The sequence below is a fragment of the Planococcus citri genome, chromosome 2 (genome assembly GCF_950023065.1).
Source record: "Planococcus citri chromosome 2, ihPlaCitr1.1, whole genome shotgun sequence".
Taxonomy (NCBI): domain Eukaryota; kingdom Metazoa; phylum Arthropoda; class Insecta; order Hemiptera; family Pseudococcidae; genus Planococcus; species Planococcus citri.
This window is the reverse complement of record NC_088678.1, coordinates 47008674-47034797: the sequence shown is the minus strand read 5'-3', so window position 1 is coordinate 47034797 and position 26124 is coordinate 47008674. Positions and strand designations below refer to the sequence as shown.

The window sequence follows — 26124 nt, the reverse complement described above, 5'->3', positions numbered from 1 at the left end:
ACAAGTAGAACATCGTCGCAGTACGAATGTACAAACAGAAAAAAAATTAGCCATTGTTATTCTATTCGCTGTTTGAAAATTCAAGAGTGTAATTCATTTTGAACCACGTAACGCCTTTTTCATTTTATCTGCTGGCATTTTTCATCGTCGCGGGTTTGCCTGCGTTTTTTCGTCTTATTTTTAATTATTTTTCTTTGTACCAACAAAGCGAAAAGTTTGAAAAAACTTTTCGCTGCGCTGAAATTAACAAACTGGAAAAAAGATTCTAATAAATTCTCACTCAACAGACTCAAATGCAAATTATTACAAGAGTGTCACGTTAGATAAATGTTTGAATGGAATAGAAATTATTTAGATGCAGGTAAGATGGATGAGTACCTACCTACCTAACTAGTTAATTGACTCCTACTGAGCAGTGCATCACTTCAAATAACTGTAACTTTTGTAATCTAGCAAGATCCAAGGATGGAAAACTGTACCAATGAATAATACACTGCAAGTTCTAGAACTGCTCTGCTCAAAACATCTAGAAACCAATTTTCATTCTGTTGAGGGGCTAAAAATAAAGTACATATCTACATACTATCAAGTTTCAGCTTTCTAACTCAACTGGAGAAAAAATTATTTTTTTGTCTTCTACTGGTTGATTTTAGTACTTGAAATTTTATCTTAGGGTGTGAGGTATTTTTGCGTGCTCTTTCCTTCGTTTGTGTAAATTTACGGCAAACTGGTTATGCAATTTAATTAACACGTAGGAAATGCGTCAATTAAATTGCATAACTAGTTTGCCGTTGGGTTCCCCGATTTCGCTCAATTTTTTCACGAATTTCTTTTTGATGATGTTGTACTTTTAGTTGTACTGTATACACCCCTTCTGTCTTAGCACTTTATAGGGGTTGGGGTTGACCTCGAGATCTGTTTACTTTAAAGGAGGAAGGTTTTTTTTTTAATCTGCTAAAAAGTAAATTGAACAAATGTGTGACCTGGAGACACAAATCTGTTTACCTGCTTCAAATGATCCTTTTTTTTGAAAAAATCTGGTTAAATAAAGCAAACAAATGCCTTTAACCTGTAGATCAATTTTTTTAGTTCGACTTAAAGTGGTTTTTCTGTTTTTCAGAAAAAAATAAAAATGAAAAATCGGTTAAAAGTGATTCAAGTGACAAATCTGTAACCTACCAAATTTTACTTTGATACAAGCAACTGTTTCATTTGCAAGATTAGTAAGTATGTACGTTGTAGCCCAATTTCTGAATTCTGATTCGACAATTCCAGAGAAACTAACTAGTATACTCGTAATTTAGTAAATCTACTCTTATAGGGCCAAACTTGTCTTCTTGTCATTTTGTAAAATCCTCACGCTATCCATGTCTTCTTTTTATGAAACTGATTTTGCAACGACAGTATTTTAAGCGACTTTTAATTAATTACATTAATTTTTAGTATACTCGAAGAACATTGAACTTGAAAAAAAAAATACGGAGCAACAAAAAACAAAGGACCAATTAATTAAGCAAATTTGTCCACTCGAGAGTAAAAATCCTTTCTTCACGCTGGACCACCAAAAAAAAAATCTCGAAAAATGCTCGAATAGATAATCAAATTCCAGTAATCTTCAAGATGGCGAGATTAACTGAAAAGGCGTTTAATAACAAGATGTATTACTAAGTTAGAACCTTTAACAGATTAAAAGTAAATCGTTTGATGTAGATTGAATTTCGTTTTCAGACGCAATCGCGTTTTAGCCGGTGCGTGTTTCACCAGACAAATTCGCTTTCTTATTTTCGCCATAAAAATGCTATTAGAATAAGGTTAAATTATGGCTTTTTGTAAGCTGATTTTTTTTCATGCATTCTTTTTCGTGTTAAATGGGGCTTGATTTATGTAATACACAACAAAAAGCGTTAAGGTTTCGAAGATATCAGCGTTGTTATCATGGCGAACAAACGAAAATGAAACATTTTGATCGTATACCTACCTTTCGTTTGAAAAAATTCCACCTCTGAAACTTTTCAAACGATATCGAATCGTACATAAATACCGAGGAGGTGTTTCATTCCTTGAAATACCGAGCAATTTTAGTACAATAATTTTACCACGAAATCCGATACTGAATCGCGTACAAAGGGTGTAATTTTTCAATTGCACGTGCATTATTTTTCCCCTCCCCCTCCCCCTCGACTCGTGCTCAATTGCGATAATCGTACGTTTTCGAATGATTAGAAAAAGTACATGGATCGGAAAAAATATTTCAGATTACAACGTTCAATTTGAAAAAATTGTTCACAAAGAAGAAGGACTGCTAGGTGGATTAAACCTGGGAAAATTATGAAAAGATGTAGATAGATGTTATTCGAGTCATTGACATCGTCTCTGGGCAATTTTTCAAAAAATGTTTCCCTCTCAAATGGCATGATTGGCATCACTGATTTTACTTACTCAAGGCACAATGTATTTTTTATGGACCACTTTGGAAAAATAATCAGACACTCGAAACATTGAATTTACTTACGGATATTATATTATTTCAATGTATAACAAACAATGGAAATACGTATTTTATACTTATAGGTTTAAAATTAAATATAAATACATAAAACATTTAAAATAAAATAATAAAAAAAAAAGAAAAGGAAAAACAAAACTCAAAAAAAAACATCGAATATATAACAATTTTTTTTCGCAAGGTTCAAAGACACCAATTAAATATGTTTAAAACATAAACTTTGGTAAACAAATTATTGTACACGTTTACTTACAAATTTATTTACACGCGAATTTCTTCTAAGTATAATTACAGGTACAATTTTTTTTTATGTACGTATAAGTACACGAAATTTATATCCGAAATCTTGCAAACGAGAAGAGAGAGACAGATAGTAAAGCAAAAAAAAGATTCGGATACATTTATAGGGCAAAAGTCGTTACACAGTAACGTAAATTATCGCGTACTCATTCGTACACATAAAAACCTATAAATAGGAAATGCAAAGTAAATGATTTACATTTCGACATAAATAACGATTGTTTTTTTTTTCGCTAACGGATGCGTTTGTATAATTTATGCCGTTTTGCTCGTATATACGGCATGTATAAAGGTTACAACCTAAATTTACAACTTTTTTATTTATTAATAGATACTTTTTTATGTACAAAAATTCGCTACTATAGGTATAGGTAGGTATGAGAAGGTAAATCGCACAAATTTTAAATCGTCCTTAAATTTACTCGTTTTTACAAAACGATTAAAAAAATTTACAATATTTAAAAGGATAGAGTATATAAAAAAATTGGAGGGGAAAAGGAATTTTACGGTATTTTTCTATTCGTGAGAATAATATACTCGTAAATCGATAAATATACCGCGTTTTTTCAATGCATTTTAAGCATTCGTTCGGCGGGACGAATGAACGCCAAATACCCGTATAATTAAACAGTTTATTTTCCAACTATGTTTTTAATTACACGATTAACGTGTTTGTATTTTGCACTTGATAACGATTCTGATCTGGTTTGTTGTTTTTTCTATCTTTTTTTTTTTGGATTTTAAAACGGGTGAATTTCAGTAGAGAGAGGAACGTAGGGAGTGGGAAAGAAGATTGAAATAATTGAAAAATGAAATGAAATTTAGCAAGGCAAAAATGGAAAGTATTAGATATAGGTACCTAGTTGTAGGATTTTAAAACTGTTTCCATCCAATTTTATCTCAAGTGAAATTGAAGAGTGAACGCTGATTTAGAGACCTTTTTTCAATTTTAATTTATGTTGAAAAATTAAACTGTTCAGTGAGATTTCGCATTTTTTTTTTTTTTTTTTTAGTTAGGTACGTAATGTTTTTATTTTGATTTTTTGTGCAAAATTTGAGTATCATGAGATGAAAAATATGGTTTTCGTTTAAATTTTCGTTAAGGACTTTAACCTGATAATTTGCCATCATTTTTAAAGTAACCAATATTCTCAGTTTGGAAAACACTTGGATGAGTGGGATGTACTCGTAATAGGTAGAAGAACAGCCTAGCTAGCATGTCAAAAAGACTGGACTATAAAATAAAATTGAAAATGTCATCAATTTAGGAATTTTTTTTTTTACAAATTTTTTAAGGAAAAATTTAGGGAAATGCCATTGCTTATCTTGAGATTGCAATTGGAAAAAAAGTTGCTCCATCAGCAGGAGTAGATCGTTTCAGCAACTACAACGAAAAAAATATGATCACCAAAATTTCCCCTCCAAAAAATGGCAAACAAAAAAATGTCCTCCCACAAAATAGTCTTATCTCTAAAATTGAAGGTGCTATGGGCTTATAAAATCTCACGGTATGTACCTTCGAATTTCCACAATTTTTTGCTTCCAACTCCTTCAATTTCCAAAGTAGACTACTTAATTATTTATGACTTGTCTCAAAAAGGTACTTGAGCATCAAAAATCTCCATTTTTGGCATTTTTTTAGTTTTCTAAAATTTGAAAACATGTCGATGCCATAAGGCTACGCTTATTATCCGTTTGAAAAAAAATTTCTAAAAAACAATTCGTGAACCCAACTGAGGTCAATTTTCATAAATATTTTATACAAAGTTGATTTTGGAAATTTTAAAAATTACCTACCTACCTAGGAGTACTTACAGAATTTGGATGAATCAGAAACAACTATCGTGATACACCCTCAATAAGACGTGGTACGAATTTTCTATTTTTCAGTCAATATTTGACCCCTCTGTAAGAACTATGTAGATAAGTCTTGAAACTTTAATTTTTTCAAAATTAAAAAAAAATGTTGAAAATAATTAGATTTTGTAGTGAGAGGAGTAAGTAACGGAGATTTTTTTTAATAGAAAAAATGTCTACTTATAGGAATGTACACAATAGGTACGACTATCCTTCTCACCCCAGGCCAATTCATCTATTCTTGGTGAATTTCTCTTTTATTTCTTTCCTCAGGAGTAAGTACATAAATTATCACACGTTTGTACAGATTTTTTGTCATCAAGTATCTTAGCTGATTAGGTAAGAACAGCTGTCTCATAAATTTTGCAATCAATTTCATGTCGTTGGGATTAGAAGATCTTTTCATTTTACAAATCCAAAAACCCAAATGACTTCTACAAACTCAAAACTCGAAAAAATAATCACCTCGTAGCTAATTAGATAATACACTCGAGACATTAATGTAGTACAATTCACCACTCAGAATCGTTATACGAAGTCATTTATTCGAAAATTTCGTCAACCGCGGCGGTAAAAACTATTAAAACAACCAAAACAACACGTTTTATATCACAATTAGGAAGTTGGCTTCAGCCAATGAATCATAATCCACTTTAGCGTGACCACAACGATATTCGGAACGTAGGTAGGTCTAGGTGGACGCGAAAAGTTTCATATGCTCGTACTTGACTACATTTCGCACAACGGTAACAAACAGTTGCATAATACGTTAAATTCCCCCGAAATATTAACTGATTGTACACAGCTTATACAACAATATAGAAAGTATTTAAAAATAAATTCCAGTTAAAAAAACACACGAACGAGTTCAATTATTGTTAAGGAGTCAGCATGAGCAAAGTTATACAAAATATAAGACAATGCGTATGAGAAGAACGATGATGTGCTTGACCTCCGTGTTGTATGGCTGCCGGATGTTCGCCTGAAAAGCAATTACATGCGTTATGTTGGTATTCTTTTTTAGCAAATAGGTACAGAAAATATCTGCAAGTAGGTAATCAGTAACCACGATCATGGAGAGAGGAGGAGTGTTGCTTCTTTTCCAAATATTTACTAAAAACTTTCAAAAATAATATCAATTGACCAAATCATGAAATTTTGACATTTTTTTTCTTTTTTTTTTTGAAAAAAATGAAGAAATTGAAATATTATTGCAGTCTAGAAAAAACAACAGACAAAAATGTTTAAAAATTGAACAATTGAAAAGCAAATGTCAAATGTCAGAAAACAAAAGCATTTTTCCGATATTATTTAAAAAAAAAAAAAAATGAAAGACTAAATAGGGTAATTTTGACTTTGAGCAATGAGCAATTCAAATGCTGTTATTAAACAAAAAAAAAATGAGCGAATGAAGAAACTTGGAAATTTTTTTAAACAGTTTTTGGATGATTTTGGGAGCTTAAAAAAAGTGCAAGGGAAATTTTTCAAGAGGCCAGTTGAAAAAAGGGTCAATAATTGAATCATTGTTTCGGTTTTAATCAACATTTTGGGAATATCAATCTCAAATTCTACAAAAATAGCATTTTTGGAAAAACAATGGGCAGCTAAATTTTGAAAGAAAAACCAACCAACCAACCAAATAAACAAATGAATAAATCAACAGAAACAAGGCCAAATTAAACAAGTTAATTATCGCATTGAAGTTTGGATTTTTGCCAAATTTCTGAAAATATAAAAACTGCATACGATATTGCAATAATTTCTTTAATTTTTCCAAGTGTTTGTTAATTTTAGATAATTTGTCGATATTTTTTGCAATTTTTTGCATATTTTCACTTCATTTTCGACGATTTTCCTACACTTTTAGCCAATTTTTTCAACGATTTCCAGAAATTTTTGTTTTTAATTTTTCAACGATAATTTTGAACTATTCCCCTCGTACTTTGTGTAATTTTTTCAGAATTGAAATTTTTTTCGAACTATTTTGCCAATTTGGCCCATTTTTATGGCTTTTGTGCAAATTTTTTAATTTTTTATTAATTTCCAAATATTTTTTGCAATATTTTATAAAATTTTGTTGTATTTTGAATGATTTTTGTAAAAATGTTGCTGATTTTATTCTCGAAACATTTCACTACAATATTTCCACATTTGAATATACATTTTCAAAATCATTTTTGCGCGAGTGCCAATTTTTTATACATTTTAGGAAATTTTTGAATCATCCTCAAAAATTTTAACAAAATTTCATCAACTTTTTCTCAATTTTCAACTGTTTCTGAATTGATTTAATCGGTTTTCTAATAATTTCAGTCAATTATTAGGTACCTAAGTAATTTTACATTCGAATTCGAAATATGCATTTGACAAGCCTACAGATAGTAAATCTACTGTTTCATCGTTTTTTTTGCCATTTTCACTAATGGAAAATCAAAATCCGACTAGAGCTCTAATTTTGCTGAAAATGGTAGAATTTGATGTTAGGATCTTAAAATTAGTCAGTTTTATTGATGTACAACCTTTAGAAAATAACCTTGAATTTTCAAATTTAAACAATGGGAAAGGTTTTTACCACCCATTGTGTTTCCTTATTTTTGCTTCTTTTTAGAAATGATAATTCAAAATTCATTTTCCAAAGATTAAAATCTTGCCCCTTTTATAAATGTAGCACCGCAAGGCAGATAAGCGAACATAATTGGCCATAATAACCTTTTACCCAAAATTTTTTCCCATTGTTCAATTTTGTAAAACAAAATTTTGATGTTTCGAAATTAAACAATGGGAAATGTTTTTACAACCCCTGCGGTGTTACATTTATACTGTATAAGTTTAGTAGACAACGAAAGCAGGAGTTTTAGCTTGGTGAATCAAGGATCCATTCTTAAATACCTAACTAATTTCACCAGAAACGCCCATTGCTTCAAAAATACGTATATCTTTTTTGTTTCAAATAATGACCACTTTTGATGGAAAGTCACGATCTTTAAATCTTCAAAAAAATCATCAAAAATGGAAAAATTCACGAGAGGAGCTCAAATTTTAGTCACAGGAGTTTACAAATGTGCTCTTTCTAAAAATCTAATTTTTGTTGAGATCAGAGCCGTGTGAGTGGTGGGAATTTACTTTTGAGTAACGTAAATTATTATTTGTACATTGGGTAGAGCGAAATTTTAAAAGTTCTGGATTTTGACGAAAACTGACGAGGAAGTTTGATTTGAGTAGGAGAAAGTCCAAAAAGTTTTGAGGTCCGTAAATGTACAATGGACTGAGCCAAAGGCGGAACGTCCTCAAAGTGAGGTCGTTTTTTTAAAAAAAACTGAGGGTTTCCCTCACTTTTGGGTAGTGTAACTTGAGCAGTAACCTCGGTCAACCCCTCCCCCCGTACAGTTGTGATTTTAACAGCCGAGCCTTTGTGAACCATAATGGGTAGGGTAGGTAATCTCTGAGCTATAGCATGTCATCTTGACCTTTTTCCTCAGCTGACATGATTATGTAGGAATAGCAATACGCACATAATTTGGTTAGGTACTGCAGAAATGAGATGAATAAAAAAACCAGCCAAGCAGGTACGAAAAGACGCTGCAGGCAAATGAAAAAATTCAACTGGCCTACTTACCATTTAACACGTGAACTTCTATAGACTTCGGCTGACCACTCGAAGGATTACACTGGTACCTTCCGTTATCGGAATCTGTAGCCTTCTGTATTAGTAAATAACTAGTAGTGGTATCACCTTTTTCCGTGATAACGTTCACACCTCCTCTGGGAGAATCGTAACTGATCATCTGCAAACAGAATAAAAAAAATTGTTGGCTTTTGAAACATATACTCGTATCTCAGGAAGGAAGAAAATATGAATGTGAAGAGGGCGTTGATTTGGACTCGAATGCGACGAATTTTCACCAATGCACAGTATATGTACTAAAGAAAGCTGCGGATGGCGTAGCTGAAACGCCATCGCCATCGCCATCGTCGCGCTGTGTACTTTGTATTTAAAAATTAGCCCGGCAAACTTTCCCCACGACAATCACATGATATAAGTGAATGGCTAATTAAACCCGCACAACGAGCATTAGCGACAATTTACATAAACGTTATGACTCCCATAAGGGTATAGAAATGGAGAAAGTTTGCCAACTCGTTGAAAACATAGGGTAACCGCATTCGTACTGTGCTCCTAAGAGCGCCACCAATCCGGCTTATTTTCAGCGCTCCAACACTGGCACACACATTTACATACCGGCGTATACTCACTATACTCAGTATAAGGATACGCAGGCACGACGACGACGACGACGACGACGGAATTGAGACCATTAAAAACCACGCCGCCGCCATAGCTCAACAAAAATATTCTTTAGTAAATCATCGAAACAACTAAAGCCGCGTGAACCAGTCGTGTAAAAGCTTTCGAAAGGTCGGCTAGCGAGTTAATAAGTTTATGTCGTGTAACGAGTACCTGGCACGCAATCTAACAGACGCGTATAGCCGTTGACACTGTTTTTACCCCTTCCTTTTCTATTCCTTTTTTGCGAAAAGAAAAAAAAAACAACCTAAATCAGTATTCACCCTCGCACGAGGAGAGCTTGTGAGGCGCAGCGGTGGCGCCTGACGTCACCTCGAGCCAAAATACCAGTTTTTCTAGCTTTAAAATAGATTTATTACTTTTGTCTCGTGGGTCAAACTTTACTCCTATAGCCAACTTCTATGTATAGCTAGGTCACCTGTACGCGCCACTGTGTAATTCAGTGCCTTGCAATTTAGATCGTTGATATAACTGATTATATATAGAGACCGGTACAAACCGCTCCTAACCATGATGGAAGGGTTCGAAAAGTTTGGACAAACTGTCATTGAGAAAACTTTACCCAGTGTTCGTGCGCTGCCAATGTTATTCCGATAGGTACTTTACACCGTACTTTTCACGTTTTCGTTGCCTATACCGTCTTATGTTGTAGGTGATGTCGAAGTTGACGCCATCGTTGCTTTTGACCGAGCTCGAATTGGAATTGTGATTGCATAATGTTATACAGGGTGATAAAGGGTAAGGTGGGTTGCATTGGATTCAGATATGTTCAGGAATAAAGAGGCAGAGTTAAACCAGATCAAATATGTTTTGCGCTTCCATTATTCCTAAAGCATACCTTCTTGAGGCCACTTTATTTTCAAATGATTTTAATGGGTAATTTTTAAGAAAATCGTGATGTTTTCGCTCTACCTCCTACCCAACTGGTTTTTGACATATTTTCTCCTCAAATAATATGTTACATAAATTATAAAACCTACACTTACAGCATCAAAGATATCATTCCAATAATTGGGGAAATGTTTTGGAACACAGTAATGCCAGTTTGATGGTCATTAGGGCTTACTTATTTATTATCAATTTCAAAAAACTGAGACAAGCTGCGAAAAATTTATCAAATCAAATTCGCCATTTCCTGAGATTTTTGTCCTTTTAAAATTGTTATGTGGGTCATTCCATGTCAACTCAACCAAAAAAGGAGATTTTGAAAATGTGTTCTGTTCGTGCGACATATGGAATATTATGTTTTTGGTGACGCTGAACACGAATATAACGTCATATTTTTGATTGGACCCCATCCACGGCCCCCAATAATTTTTTTGGATTTTTACCTAATGGGGGAGGTTCTGGGGGCCATGGGTGAGGTCGATTTAAAAAACTATGGCTATATTCGTGTTCTGCAGCGATATCGAAAACATACTATTTCATGTGTCACACGAATGTAACCATTGGGGGGGGGGGGGGTTACCCTCTTTGGCGAGGTGCTGGGGGCCGTGCACGGGTCTAATCAAAAACTTGACGTCATATTCCTGTTCAGCGTCACCAAAAACATACTATTCCATGTGTCGCACGAACAAAATACTTCTTTCAACTTTTACCCCCTTTGGGGAGGTGCTGGGGGCCGTGGACGGGGTCCTATCAAAAATCTGACGTAATATTCTTGTTCAGCGTCACCAAAAACATAGAATTCGATATATCACATCCCTCAGATTTTCTTTCAAAAGTTTTGCCCAAAATTGGGGGTGGGGGTGCTCCCTCTCCATCAAGAGATCTCATCTCGAAACTTGAATATTTCGAAAAAGCATCAAAAGTTTCGTGTATGGAAATTTTTTCAAAATTTTAAATGGCAGCTCCCACTTACAGCGCCATTTGTGAAATCAATTTTGTTCAAAGTATCATATCTGTAGTTTTGGAGGAATGGGCTGTTGAAGTTGAGACAATGTGAAAATAATGGAAGCCCCCCCACCCGTCCCCTGAGGGAGCTGGGACCAAACTAATTGCGGGGTGCTTACTTGCTGGGTGGGTATATATATTGTAAAAAAAATTTGACCGAAATCGAAAAACATGACTCAAAAACGTTGGTTGAGTTGACATGGAATGACCCATGTATGTAATAATATAAAGCCAGAGGAGTGATGAGCGAGCGTACCCAAAACTAAATGAGATAGGTAGGTACTTATTTGAAATTAGCACCCTCAAAAATCTAACAAAAGAACCGTTACGTCATGTCTGATAATTTTTAATAAGGAGTAAAACAGAACTTTTTGCCTGGCCAAAATTTTAAAAAATGTCGTCTTTTCAACACTTGAACCCATAAAACTTGAGTAGGTACGACATTAAAATTTGTCAAAATAAATGAAATATCCGTGCCTGAAATGAAATTCTAATGCTCTTTGACACTTTGCTTGCAATTTGCACCGGACATTAATTCGAGGAAGAGGCGTTCCAAAAAGGCTCTAAAAAAGGAATGTTAGGATGAGCAAATCTTAAGTATGTAATTTGTGGTATGTCTTCAAGGGCACTTTTTTGATATGTACAATGAGTAAGGCTAGGATTTTTATGCAAATGCTTGTCTGAATGCGCTGTAGCAGATACCGCAGAACAATGTTTCTTTTGCGATTCATGCATTTTTAAGCCGATTTGCAAAAGTTTTTAGCGCATAATTTTGCTTTTTTAGACCATAAACGCATAAAACTGCTTATTTTCAGCAAAAAATGGCCGATAACCGCTTTTTTAGCGCTTTTTCAAGTACTTTAGCGCATATTTCAAAGAAAACGACAAAAAATCGTTCTAAAAACTCAAATTTTGGTAGTTTTTCAAAAAAAAAAAAATTTCAAACTATTTTGGTTCTAAAAAAAAAACAAACATTTTGATCTATGATTTCACAAACGAACGTTTGAATTTTGAATTACCCAGCTTTTATTTACACAGATTTTGTAATCTGTTATTTGTAAGTACGTTTAATATTTTTGTTCAAAATTTAAATTCAAAATAAATGATTTTCGATATTTTTCTGATTTAAATAATTCAGTTTAAACTTGATAGGAAACTCAATAGGATTTCCGCATTCTGCTTAAAAATACCTGCATTTTGATATGCCGCATGATGCACTTACAAAATGCTTATTTTCGCTTTTTTAGATTTTTTAGCGCATAATTTTGCTTTTTTTGGCCATTTTAACTGCTTTTTATAAGCGCTTAAAACTGTTTTTTTAGCGCATTAAAATCCTAGCCCTAACAATGAGCCAAAAAAGCCTTTGATAGAATTCTTCGCAGGGCAAGGTGTCTTTTATTTTTTGTTTTCATTAATGTGAAATTTTCTCCACAAATTTCCTTCAACTACTAGCCATTTTTTGCACTCAGGAATTCACTAAATATGCAATTTTTTTTTTGATCAGTAGAATGGAGTGAAGAGTGAACTCAAGATGGGGGTTTAATCACCTTTCCTGCCCAGCCCAGCCCTTCCCTCCTGCCCTTCCCTCCCGGCGCTGGCCCCCGAATGGGAGCAGGTTCATTACCTGCTCCAACTCCTAGTCTCACGTCCACGCCGTGGGGGCTGGAAACTTGTCAAACTTGTACACTCATGAAGTGGCAAGTTTGACATGTGAACACGACAGGGGGTGTGTTTGACACACTTTTTAATTGCTGTAAAATAGTAAACATACAATTTATTTCACGCATTAGGCTCATAAAGATTCGCATCCCACACTATCCCTAGATTCTGCAAATTATAGTCGATTTTACTGACCCTAATTTAAGCAAAATTAAAATATGTTCGTATTGATAATGAAAATTTAATGCGTTAGGGGAATCGACGACAACTCCGTTTTCAACTTAGGTAACCCCAAAAGCATGCCAAGACGTTGCTTCGCCACATTCAAAACAACCTAAATGCATTAGTGCAAAAAAAAAACTTTCATTTGCTAAAATGTACCATACATACTCTGTTGCACAATTTATAACTACATAAGTACAATAAAACCTAAAAACGCAGCCTCAAATTTATCGCCATTTTGCTCTGTAATACATGCTCAAGTTTAGACTGTGAAAATCTCTTTACTCTTATCTACACGTACCTGGATTAGCAAAACTTGAACAACGAAACTTAAACAAAAATACTCTAAAAAATTTGAAAATACTTTCATAATTTATCCATTTTCAATTTTAGAAACAAAATAGCACTATTTTTATGTTTTTTCGAGGTGAAGTATTACTTTTTACGTATTAGGTACTGAATTTTAACGAATTGAACAAAAGAAAATTTTATTTGCTCAAGTTTTAGTCTTCAAAGAGACCATTGATCACCTGAATTCAATTTTTGACTAATTTTCAAAAATTCAAATATGGCTCATTTTCTATGAAAAGTTCAAAAATTGATCAAACCATTCGAAAAGGTAAAATTTTTCATGACGTATTTTCAACTTCCCAAATCAATTTGTGATTGCTTGATTGCTTTTAGCCGTTCTGGAGCCTTCAACGAATTCTTGGACTTTTCAGTTTTAGAAAAAACAATGGATTCGAGTTTACGAATTTTTAATTACAAGTACGTGTTAGCCTCTTTTACGACATTTTTTTGAAACTATAGAAATCCTAAGACCTTCACAAGACGTTTTAGAACAACTCGAAAATGCCACCAATCGATTGGGTAGGGGACTGAAATAGTGCATAAATCAAATTTGAGCTTTCTACTTTAATTTAATCACACTTTGAATTTTTCATGAAAAATATCCAAAGGAATTTGAATTTTCAATAATTCGCCCAAAATGAAAAAAATAAATAACAGAAAGATTATTATCAGACCGTTCATACGGCTTCATTAATTTCTCGCACAGAGTGAAGCTTTTTAGGAGTTCATTTTTTCATGAAAGTATCTGGTATCTGGTTCATTTCATTATAGCAAAATTTAAAAAAAAACACGTTGTATGTACTTCTTAAATACCTAATCTAATTAGGTAATTTTCACCAAATTACTATCCCATCCAACGCCATCGACATCCTTCCAAAAAAGAAACAGGAAGCAGCAAAATAAGCGCAGACAGAATTTAAAAACCTTATTAAAATTCATCGTTCAAAACACAGCAGCCTAAATCCATCATTCTGCTGCCTGCTCAAGCAAACTCCTATTAAATTACATCGATGTTCGATAATTTGGTCACTCAAATCGCCCGATATCTAAAGCACAATAACCCGAAATTCTTCTGAAATACCAGCTGTTAATTAAATTGCATACCCAAAATGCCTGAAAAATGGTTCTATCACCGAAATAGTCTTTATAATACGTGTAATGAAATATCGTTGTGATTTTCTCGTGCTCCGCTGTACTGTACATGGTGAAAAATTCGCCAGCTTAAATTTAATCTAAGCGTATAAGAACGCGTGTATTTGAATATATTATAAAACAACAAAAATGTGCTATCACGGGCACAATATATATTATTTAATTATACACACGACGACCTTTCCATACGCCGCTAATTAAACCTTGTGATTTATTTCATCGCGACAAAGTCTAATTATAATTTGGTTAATTAAAAATTATTATACGTGTGGTATACGTCAATAATGGTCATAAACGCGTGATTTTGTTGATATATATTCTTGGGATATTATTTTCAAAAAATCTAGTAGCTATAATGGGCGAGGAACCAGGGAGTGAAAGTTTCAACGAATATAGAGGCATATTTTGAACTTGATTTTTTGTTCAAAAGTTGAAAAATATTTTTTAGCATATTTTGCATTTTTAAAATAGAAAATAGGCATGGTATGGGATTTCATAAGGGAGTCTATTTCAAGTGATTTTCTGATGGATCTCAAAAGTAAAAAAAAATTATGTTAGATAATGTAAAAAAATTAAATCGTACTTACAGCGTCGTTATGATTCCAGAAAATATACGAAGGTGGTTCTGGACTATAAGAAATCACACATGTTAAATTGATAGTGCTTCCTTTATCTATATATACATCTGGACCTCCCAGTATCTCCGTCGACGGCTCTGAAACAATACAGATTAAAAAAATTTGCATTAAAAAGGGTATTCGATTGGAATCGGGCACGATGTAGTAGGTGTACGAGCAATATATCGGTATAAAAGTGGAGTAAATTTCTCTGCAGATTGGAATCCTGCACACGTCAATGTATGAGATAAAATACGTTAAAACTTTCCGCACAATTCCACATACTATTAATTAATTCCTGGAAACCGAGTAAGGCTGTACCTTTCGATACGACAATATAAATTATTCAAATAAGGTATGATTCTGTCACCATCCGCTAACATTTGAGAATGAGAAATGTTTCAAGGTTAAACGACCCACGAGCGAAATAAGCTATCCACCTATTCCGCAGTACAACGAAAATTTGCCGGAAAATATCCCTAATACATCTCTCACAGGTCTGAATTCGTGAAATGTTTGGATTTTCTTTAAATATTCAAAAGATTTACGTTTGCCTATTTCGTCGGGCGAAAATGCGAATTTTAAATGATTAATGCTCTCTCCATCGTAGAGGTAGGTAGGTAGTTGGGCCAACGAAACAAAAAATCTTTTATCCGTAGGACTTTCGAGGTATTAAAATCGAAATTAATTTACTCCGGACTGCTGTTTCTAAATGAGTTTATATAAATACACCACCGCCGGTGTACCGAGTAGCAGTCTACAGTCGACCTAATTATTTTAATATTTCTCCCTCAAAAACTTAATAGCTATATCTTCGACTATTTTATATTACTTTCGCCGCATGGCGTTGTCGTCGTTGTAATTCTATTTACTTTCACCATTTTTGATCAGTCCATCTTTTGCCATTTTTTTTCTAGGATTATTTTTTTCCCTTTCATGTTGAATCTAATTTCAAGCCACACATGTTTTGATTCAAGATAGGCTACGGTACGTGTGTGTACAGCAATACTTTGGCACATCAACTTTACGAGCTTTATATGCTTTTTAGTAGGTAATTTTTTCTTTAAGCTTGCATTATTTCGCAATGTAAACTACATTCGTTTGAAAAAGAAGAGAAACAGAGAGCAAAAACAGAATAAAAAGAACGCGAAAAGCAACTTGAAGAAAGTCAAATAAAACCGCCATTCAATATTTCCCACGAGGTTACCATGTAAATGGATTTTCAACCTTTGCAATGTTACAAAACTACCCAAGAGATTCTGGCAATTAAGAGATACGTGCCGAAGGTAACGAATATACATTTTTTTTCTTCATTTTGCAAACCAATGTAATAAGTACGTGAAATAAATGCATTTATGTATAAAGAAAACCATTATATATGCAAACATGTTTTGCAAGCAATGCTATGCTAGGTACTTATAAGTTGTAGACTATGGTCTTGTAACTGAAATTAGCACTGCTACGTTTAGTTTTGCTTGAAATAAATCAAAGTTCAGTTACAAGTTTAATGATACCTATTTTTAATCGATGGGAAGTCACGAACTCGTATCTCAAATGTGCATAACCGAATTTCAAATTTCATAGACAGTATGTATTACGAGTAATTAAAAATGGAACCAACTTAATGAGCTTCAGCGATGATACGGAGTTCAAGGACACTAAAACGAAACGAGATGATCCGCTTTTTCAAAGCAAGAAAAGAATAAAAAAGGTTAAAAAGTTGAAAGCTTCAAAAGGCACACCTATAGAATATCTTCCAAATACACATGCTAAATTTCAACCCACGAGTTCAACTAGCCTATTACTGCTTGAAAAGAGTAAGCAAACGTCCCATTTAACAGATAGAATTCGTAGACCCTACCAGTTTCAGAAAGGGAGGGGGTGGAGTGCTCCTCAAAGAAATGGAGTATCGTTGGAGCAAGTTAGAGCACGAAGTCCGGACGTTGGAACAGACCACCAATTTTTAGAGTTTGCATGGCTCAAATTACAAAGTTTCAAATTGATATTTGGAGTTAGCGTGGCTCCAAATCAATGTTTAAAGTTTGTATGGCCTTCAAAATACATACAAAATTTCAATCTGCAGTTTGAAGTTTTGGGAAACCAGACAAGCAACAAACGACCTTGAAAGGCAGGTAGACGGGTCAATGATCTTAGGAGGCAGGACAGAAAGACATACGATCTTGAAAAGCCATACTGCTGGGTCAATGCCCATGACATACCTACCCAGTAGACACTTAGACAGACAGACAGACAAACAACCTTGAAAAACCAGACAGGCGGGTCAACGACCTTTAGAGACCAGACAGGAATACAGATTACCTTTAGCAGTCATACAGAGTCAATAACCTAGGGAGGCTAGCCATACAGGTCAATGACCTTGGGAGGCTAGCCAGACAGGTCAATGACCTTGGGAGGCTAGCCAGACAGGTCAATGACCTGAAGAGACTGAACCGGTGGGAATACAACTTTGGAAAGCCTGAGATCTAGCAGACAACCTTGAGAAACTAGACAGATGGGTCAGTAACCTCAAGAGGGCCGATAGGCAGATGGACAACCTTGAGATGCCAGGCAGACAGTTCAATGACCTTCGGAGGTCAGACAAGAAGACAGACAGACAAATCAGACGACTTCTAGAAGCCCTAACAACGACAGACCATTAACTTTGAGAGACTAGGCAGGTGGGCCAGTTACCTTCAGAGGCCAGGTAGATAGTCAAATGACCTTGAGAGAGCAAATAGACAGGTGAATGACCATGAGAGGTCATATAGACGGGTCAATGACCTTGAGGGCTTGACGGGAAGGACGACTTTGAGTGGCTAGATAAGCAAATAGACAGATAGACAGCCTTGTTGAGGCTGAATAAACTATTCTGGGGGGAGGGGGATCTCCAAAGTCAGGATTGAGTACTCCAAACAGCTCTCCTTCAACACAATTTTCACAGATTTTGACTGCATTGGTATCAGATATTCACATATACCTACGTACTTACAATGCATTCGAGTTTGCAGAAATTGATTTTTATTTTGACAATTTTTATGACAATTATTTCAAAACTAGGAATTTTAAAAGTCTACTGGATGCATCAAAATGGCTTGAAATCACCAACAATTACAAATTTGCAAGGTTGTAAAATACGTATTACGTTATAAGCCAAATTTGAATTCTCCGTTTCAAATTGATTGAAATTTGAATTTTGAAGGTTTTTAGAATAATATGAAAATTAAGTCTTTGAATTTTCAAAAATTTGACAAAAATTGAAACAAGAAAATAATTTAGCACCTTAAGCACCTAAAATTTGACTCAACAGTGTATTTTTTGAAAAATTTCAATATTTATTTTATCCAGTACTAAAAGGTTTCTATCGACTGGGGTCCCTCCTTTATGAGCATGAGCATAGAAAATCTGTTTACGAGTAGGAATACAATTTTTGAGGGAAATTTTTTCAACAAAGATATTTTTTGACATTGAAGTCACTCCAGAAAATTAAGGCAATATTGCTCAATGGGACAGTTCTTAATTATTAGTAGGATATTAACTAAAAAATTTTAAAAATTTGCTGAAAACTACAGAATAGTTTAAGTGGTTTAAAATGATGACCAATCGATTTTGGATGTTAAAAATGAGGCAGGTAACTAACCATACCTACTTTAACTTACACCTTGGTAATGCGTTTGTGAGAGACAAATTTTTTATTTTTTCCTTCATTTTTATTGGATCGTGTACATCATAATTAGACTGCCTTTTCAAGTGCAGATAGAAGCTTATAGAAGTGTCTATATATTTTGCCAACCACTGGTCTTATTGAATTAGATCAAGAGATATACACATTTGCCTTTCTTTGCCCCTTAATTTTGGATAGTACAAAGTACACGTTTGCTAATTTCAATGGAAAACAATCATTGTGAGCAATGAGCACCCGAATGCAAACTAATCCGTACATTTTGCTGACTCCTTATAATTTCAAGCTTACTAGATGCTTTCCATTTCAACTCCTTTCAAGCCATAGGGTATCACTTCGTCACGTATATTTGTGTAGGTTGCTGAAACCCAACACTATGTAAGGTTCAAACGTCCACCTGCAACACAGTGGCCTTTGACCTCTGAACAAGGTTGACTGGGCGAGGTACGCGGGTGTATTTTTATTTAACTAGCGAGAAGTAATTTGAGTAGTAGAATTTTGTTTACACACGTGATATCGGTATCGTAACAGATTGTAAATACGATTCGCCTCATAATACAGATACCCATACAAATATACTGATTGCCATGACCCGAAAAAATTTTCCTTATTACTCGATGTTATTTTTTCTCCTACTTTGTGTGCAAGCGCGATGTTGTTGTGGCGGTAAAGTAGAAAAATATATTTGAAGCAGCTGTCGTAATATGTAGGTACACTATATCGTACTTGTATTGATTATAGTTATTGGCGTAAAAGTTCAAATGTATAAAATTAGTTTCGTAACCGATGTCGCCGAAAGGTGAGTAAAGGATTTTTTTAATTTCTAAGTTTGCTCGTGACGAATGACTATATGCGAAAACAACGATTCGACAAATTGCAGCGTGTGTTTAATTTACGATAGTTTGCGGTACCTACAGACAGGGTTGCTCAATTTTTGTACGAGAATTTTGTCTGATTTTTACCAAGTTTTCCAATTTTTTTTTTCCTGAATGGAATAATCAGCATGAAAGATCCGTTTGGTAGGACATTTCGAATTGAATAAAATGGATCGTTCATCGCCGATCTCATTTTGACACGTAAAAGAGATGAATTATAGAGCAAAATGTGTATTTATATCGTTGACATGAAACGCTTATTGCGTACACATTTAGGTGGCATTCAATTGCCCTACGAATTAACAATAGATTTAAGTTGATTATTATAACAAAGATAATTATTTCAGCCAATTTACGTTGAATTGAGCGAATTCAAAAATTGTAACATGATATGGGACACGAACTTGATTTACTTCGCATAAACAACACGCGAATAAATCATTTTTTAAATAAGCGTGTGCCATCGACATGCCAAGCAATGAGGAAAAAACCACCGAGTAATGCTAATTACACAGGTAGATGGCGCTCAAGATATCAGCTCAATAAATTTATCACGAGTAAAATTTCACATAGGATACCTTTCCATTTATTTTAGGTACTCGTTGGCGAAGGTGGTTTTTTCCGTCGTCTACGTAAAAAAAGACAGAAAGGGAGGAAAGAAAGAAGAATAATAGGAAAACGGTAACGGATATAGCACATGACGTAATGAAAAAGACAAACAAAAGAGAATGGCATAATTAATAGCCCGTTGCTGTGCAATGATAAACGTGTACTTTGAGCTAGACGACGTTTTAAGTGGTTTTGAGTTTGGCCAATTATATCCAGTTACAATATTAAATCACGCTATACGATACGTCACTTCGCTGGATCATTTTTTTCCTCTCCCTCGACCCCCCCTCGTCGAAAAAATGTACTGTTCAACGTCTCATTAATGACAGAACGAGTGAGACAGCCAAATTCTCCCTTTGCTCTTACTACCACTTTTTTGCCTGCATGGCGTTGCCGAAAAACACCGTCATCAGCAAGAGGTGTTCCTTTAACGTTGACGAATTTGTTGTTTCCACTTAGGAATATTTGGCACCGGCGGCGACGACGATGGCGGTAGCGGCGTTAAAATTATAAAACGCCAAGTGCGACTCTTCCAAAGTGACACTTTGTTTAAGACACACCGAGAACGCGAAAAGCGAACCAACCGACGAACGTACCTTACCTACTTCTTTATAACGAAGTTATTTTAACGTCTTTTATTTTAGTATAAAACTTCCATTCAATAACGTTTTTCGTTTATTACGCTCGGATGAAGAAAACGATCTTTAATTACTTTTAAAATGATTATTATGAAAATGAAACTTTGGCGATAACAAGCGAACAGAAACAAAAGAAACCAACCGAGTAATATGTGTCTAATAATAGTGTACTTTAACTTTTATATTAAAGTTATTATATTTGTGAAAATCGATCCGCATGATACGGAAACGATGAGAAAACCAACCTACGTGCCCATCGCAACGCAGTAATTTTCCTTTCATCTTCATTGCCATCTGAGCTAAATATCAACGCAGCTTTACGAAAAGTTAGCTCTCCCTGTCTCTATATACCTAAGTGTATACCATATTACGTACGTATAGCAATAACATGAAATCTATTTTCGATACACGCGAAAACGTTACGTTATTTTTCTTTATAATTGGCATTTTCAACGTTTCTTCTCCTTCTCAAGTTTCAGTTTGGCAGCCTTTTACGTTGGTATAACTTCTGCAGTGTTGCCAGTTTGTAGAAAAATTGCAGAATGTTGAGATTTTCTTTCTATAGGATTGTGGAATTTTCAATTTCAAAAAATAAATACCTACGCACTAGGAGAATATATGGACGAGCTAATTTTTGGTACATGCCTACATGCTCATTGTGAGACTGTTGTTGAAACGAATTCAAAGAGTCTTTTACCAACCCTTGAAAACGTCTCATTGTCATTCTTTGATCTTAGCCTTACTCCACCACAGGTGGACAAAAAACGAAAAAAGTATTTTCACCTGGAATGTCCGGTTCAAAAATTTGGCTGCTATCTAGTTGAAAAATCTTCCATTGTGAGTCGGTAATTTAATTTAATTTTTATCTACAAAATTTGCGGAGAATGTACATTCCAAATTTGAATTGAATTGTATGTATTTCTATCTAAAAAATGTTCTCCCTGAATTTAAATTTAAATTTCGACAAGACACATACTTCCTAAAAGAGGAACATTCCCTGATGTAAATCTGCAGCTATATGGTATTCAGATCAAAAATGTCCAGCACCATAAATTCCTTGGCCTACATTTTGATAAAAAATTGAATTGGAAACTGCACCTCAATACTATCAAGCAGAGATCTAACAATGCTATCAACATACTTAAAAAACTTAGCCATACTGCTTAGGGAGCACATAGAAAATCTTTGTTAAAAATCTATGTCAGCCATCTGTAGTCAATAATGGACTATGGTTCCATTGTTTACAATACAGCTTCAAAAACTGACCTCATGAAATTAATTCCAATCACCTACCATGCATTACGTTTATCAATAGGAGCGTTCCGAACCAGCCCAATAATCAAACTTACACAGGATTCTGGAATTACTTCTCTACAAGAAAGAAGAAACTATTTAGCCCTAAAACAATATGTCAAAATCGCCAAAAATGCTGGTCATATTAATCATCATAAAACATTCCACTCTCACCTTCAACACAAATATGGCACATACAAACGATTTGGATATAGAACAAAAGAGCTAATAGTTTAATTGGGACTAGACCCACTCAACATAACCCTCAGATTGAAAGCTATTGTAAACAGTACCAATTTATAATTCCAACAAAAAATACCTCCTATAGATCAAATAGAAGAGAAGAGGTGATTTTAGCCAGATTTTGAATTGGACATACTGCATTGACACACAGATCACTTTTTACAGAAAAATCCCTCAAAAAATGTGACACATGTAATGTGAATGTAACAGTCCAGCACATTATAGAATCATGTAAAGTATATGAGAAAATCAGAAACGAAACACTGGGGTAAATTTCAAATACATACTAGTACATGAAGATGAAGAGGAAATGTGTGTAAAATTGTTCTTGTTCCTAATTCGTGCAGGGATTTATGATTTGTTATAACTTATGTTTTGCTCTATTAAATTTTGATATTGAACGTGTCATATTTTTGTGAATTTTGCTATACTTTTGTTGAGATTATTTTGTTGTTATATTTTTGCTATTTGTTAATTTAATTTCTGTTGTTGGATTGTTGACGTTAAAGGCCAAGATGCCGGATGTCATAAAATAAAACTTTTTGATTGATAGTTCAATTTTCATCAAATAATTTTTTCAATGAATTTTAAAACAAATCTTGTTAGACAGTAAACAAGTACAAATACAATTATGGTGGAAGGATGAGAATAATTCCTTATAGAGTGAAAGATTAAAAATATCCTTATACGAATATTGTGGTGGTTTGGGATGTCTTTGCTTTGAGGGAGACGTCGCCAAGACCAGCGTGCATATAGTAAGCCCAGGGAACCTAAACTTGCCCGATATCCTTGCGAAAGATATCAAATTGCAGTGATGTTGAGACACCTCATAAATGATCATAAGACCGCTAAATGTTCGTAATATTTTATTCACTTCTCTGGTATAACACACGCGAAGATTTATAATAAAATACACTACACATTATTGAATAAAAGACACTTGTAGTATCGACTACAAGCGGAAGCTCTGAACTTGCTACCTTACGCTAGCACCAGTGAAAATATACCTAACGAGCTTTCAAAGCTCGAAGCTCGGAGTGGCGCATCTCGAACTACTTCGATAGAGTGCACTACTCGTAAGCAGTGCTGCCACTCCGACAGGAACACAACTTCCCTCTAGGTGGAAGCTGCGGGCGCATCCCCTACCGGTACAATATTTTTAATATCAAGAAGAAACCATTTATACTTACACTTTGCTAGCTCAGCGTATACCACATAAGTGTGGTATAAATCAACATACCTAATAAACAGATCTATGCATCAATTAGGCTCACGGATTAGCATGATTTCGAGATCAAATCTAGCTAAAGTTATATCTGCAGTTTTAGGTCAATCTCGAGAGATTATAAGCTAGCGCTACGTTATCCAATATGGGAAATATAAAAATGTTATGAATGCTAACCCCCGCTGATTCTCAAGTACACCCTTCGAATTTGCTAGTACTTGCTTCTTACCTTAATAAATCAAACGATCCCCAAGTTGTCAAGACCTAAAGGATCAAATTATCAAACCCAAAGGATCTCACCAACTTAAAGAATCATTATGTATTGCACTGCCAAGACAGTGAGGCCATAATGCCACCTTACAATCTTAGTAAGTATTTCAACAATATTTTGAATAAAATTGTATCTGTCACACAGTGGGCCACAGACCCCCCCCCCGAAAACGTTGATAATTAGAATTCGAATCCGTAGTGATTTTTTTAGTAGGGATGGAGGGACATCGTGTCAATGTTACCCATGATTGGTACTAATATTCCCATAGATATTTTTTCGACTGACTTCAAGTCCAACCTCCCTTCCAAAAAAGGAACACATATAAAATTTTACCAGTTCATAATTAAGCTTTTTTCAACCAATTGACTTGAAACCTGCTACGAACGTGGAGAAAGTTTACAAGACTCTCAATTTTTTCATTTTTTTCTCGATAAAGCTCCGATCATTGTATGTAGAAGGGGAGTCCAAATTCTCAAAAAAGGCAAAAAAATCATTTTCAAGTGTTTTTCTGATAATTTTTTCAGAATTTCTCAATTGCCATCAAATCGTGTTAAATAAATTTAATTCATACCTATACCTACTCCACGATGCTATTTTTATAAAATATACATCTATCGAGGATTTGTTTGCGTATGTGTTTGTTTATTTGAGCGAAGATAAGTTGTACTAATAGCGAATACTCGCAGAAAAGGTACCAGTTTCGCGAAGGTGTAGAAGTACAAACTTTGGAAACTTATAAAGTCGTTGGCAATGTTTGTCTGTTTGTATACTGTATTGCACTGTTTTTCGGTATATTACAATGGCCGTGTTTTAAGGTTAGCAGCTACTTTTATTGCTTTTCCCGATGCGCTGATTAAACAAAAGAAAACTGAAACAAAAGTCGACGCAAATAACGATTATCGCTTTTCGCTTTACGCCGAGCTAAGACACCGATACAGAATAATAATAATGTAAACGCATGCTGAAGGCTATGGAGGTTTGCTAGTCACTTCGAAAGAAGAAAAAAAATTGATGTTGGCGAAAATTGCATCTTTGGCAAACTGAAGAAAATAAGCATATACTAGGTACCCAGTACCTATACGTTTGTGTTTGGTACCTATGTACATTGAAATGAAACCGCCAAGGTATGCAATAGGTATGAGGAAAACATAAATCGTGGGCGACTTATACAAACGAACGTGCGTCTGGGTGAAATATGGCGAATGTAAAATTGCTTTTTTGATGTATTTACCTTGTACGAAGTGTTGATTGAATTCGCATGAGAAATGAAGCTTTTATTATTTTTTTATTGTAATTTTCCAGCCTTCTTTGAATAAAGAATGGTAACTTTTTATTAATGCGGCCAACGGGACGAACGATGAGGCGACCCCAAATGCAGTATTTCTTTGAATTGAGTACGAAAAGTGGAGTTGAATAGAAGTAGACTCGAAATGACAGGTAACGGATGTAGAAATTTATTGGTACAGATGACTCGATGAATTTTCACTTTGAAATTGAACGCGATTTTGCCTCGAGATATGGTATTCCGTAGGTTGCGCGAATTTCATCTCGGTTTTATCTTCGTTTTGAAATTATTTACCAATCCTTTCGTGTATTGGGTGGTTGGGAATAAATCAAAAACTTTAGGGTTTCTTGAAAAATTGGGAAATTTGTTACATTTTATTTTACGGTTTTGTTTGAATTAGGTAGGTAAACATTTTGTAGAATATTGTTCAAATATTTGCATCTCTGTTAAATTTTTGATAGCTTTTGATTATCAAACTTTTTTAAACACGAGGTTATCGACATTTGAGCCGATTTTTTAGGCGGACATCTCTAATGTGTGTTTTTTTTTACCAACATAAATTTATAAGGGAAGAAATGCTTTGAAGAAATTTTTGAAATTTGCAGCAGTTTAAATTTTGGTTGGTAGCTTTGTTCAAATCGAAGACTGATCTCTCGAGACTCGAGAGCACATTAATAAATCATAAAAATTTGCACTAAATAAGTACCTATCTACTCTAGAGGCCCATTTCCTCATTATCATAGGTACCTACTTACTTCAGGTATCAACTTTTTACCGCGTAATAATAATCTTTCAAGCTAGATAAATAACATAATTTCTATTTTCTACCCTTCACATTATTTTTTTTTCAATTATTAAAATCCTACTTTCACAAACGTAAAAAAAACTTCCTAATGAATTTCACTTTTTCTTATTTATTTTCTCGAGGAAAAAAAATATTCCAAAATCTTCTGTCGACATTTTTTCACAAAAGAAGAAAAATTAAAACTTTGAACAAACAACCTTTACATCGCAGTGAGTATATTTTCAAAATGATGTGAAAATTTCAAAAAAAGTTGAGAACAATTTTTTTTTATAAAACTTTCCAATTTTGAAAATTAAACCAAGTGAACAGCGTTGAATTGAAAATATACCTACCTACTT

General features: G+C 34.3%; 1 protein-coding gene across 5 annotated transcripts in view; it reads right to left on the bottom strand.

Moving 5' to 3' along the window:
- Window positions 1-3501: 3501 nt before the first annotated feature.
- The window catches only part of LOC135836127 (uncharacterized), a 407464-nt gene continuing 384841 nt past the window's right edge, over window positions 3502-26124 (bottom strand). For all 5 annotated transcript variants that reach the window (XM_065350756.1, XM_065350754.1, XM_065350757.1 and 2 more), the window contains 3 exons: window positions 14834-14961; window positions 8280-8448; window positions 3502-5645 (listed from right to left, as the gene is read on the bottom strand). In XM_065350756.1, coding sequence (XP_065206828.1) covers window positions 5542-5645; window positions 8280-8448; window positions 14834-14961 — 401 coding nt within the window. In that variant the 3' untranslated portion in view covers window positions 3502-5541. The remainder of the gene's footprint in view (window positions 5646-8279; window positions 8449-14833; window positions 14962-26124) is intronic.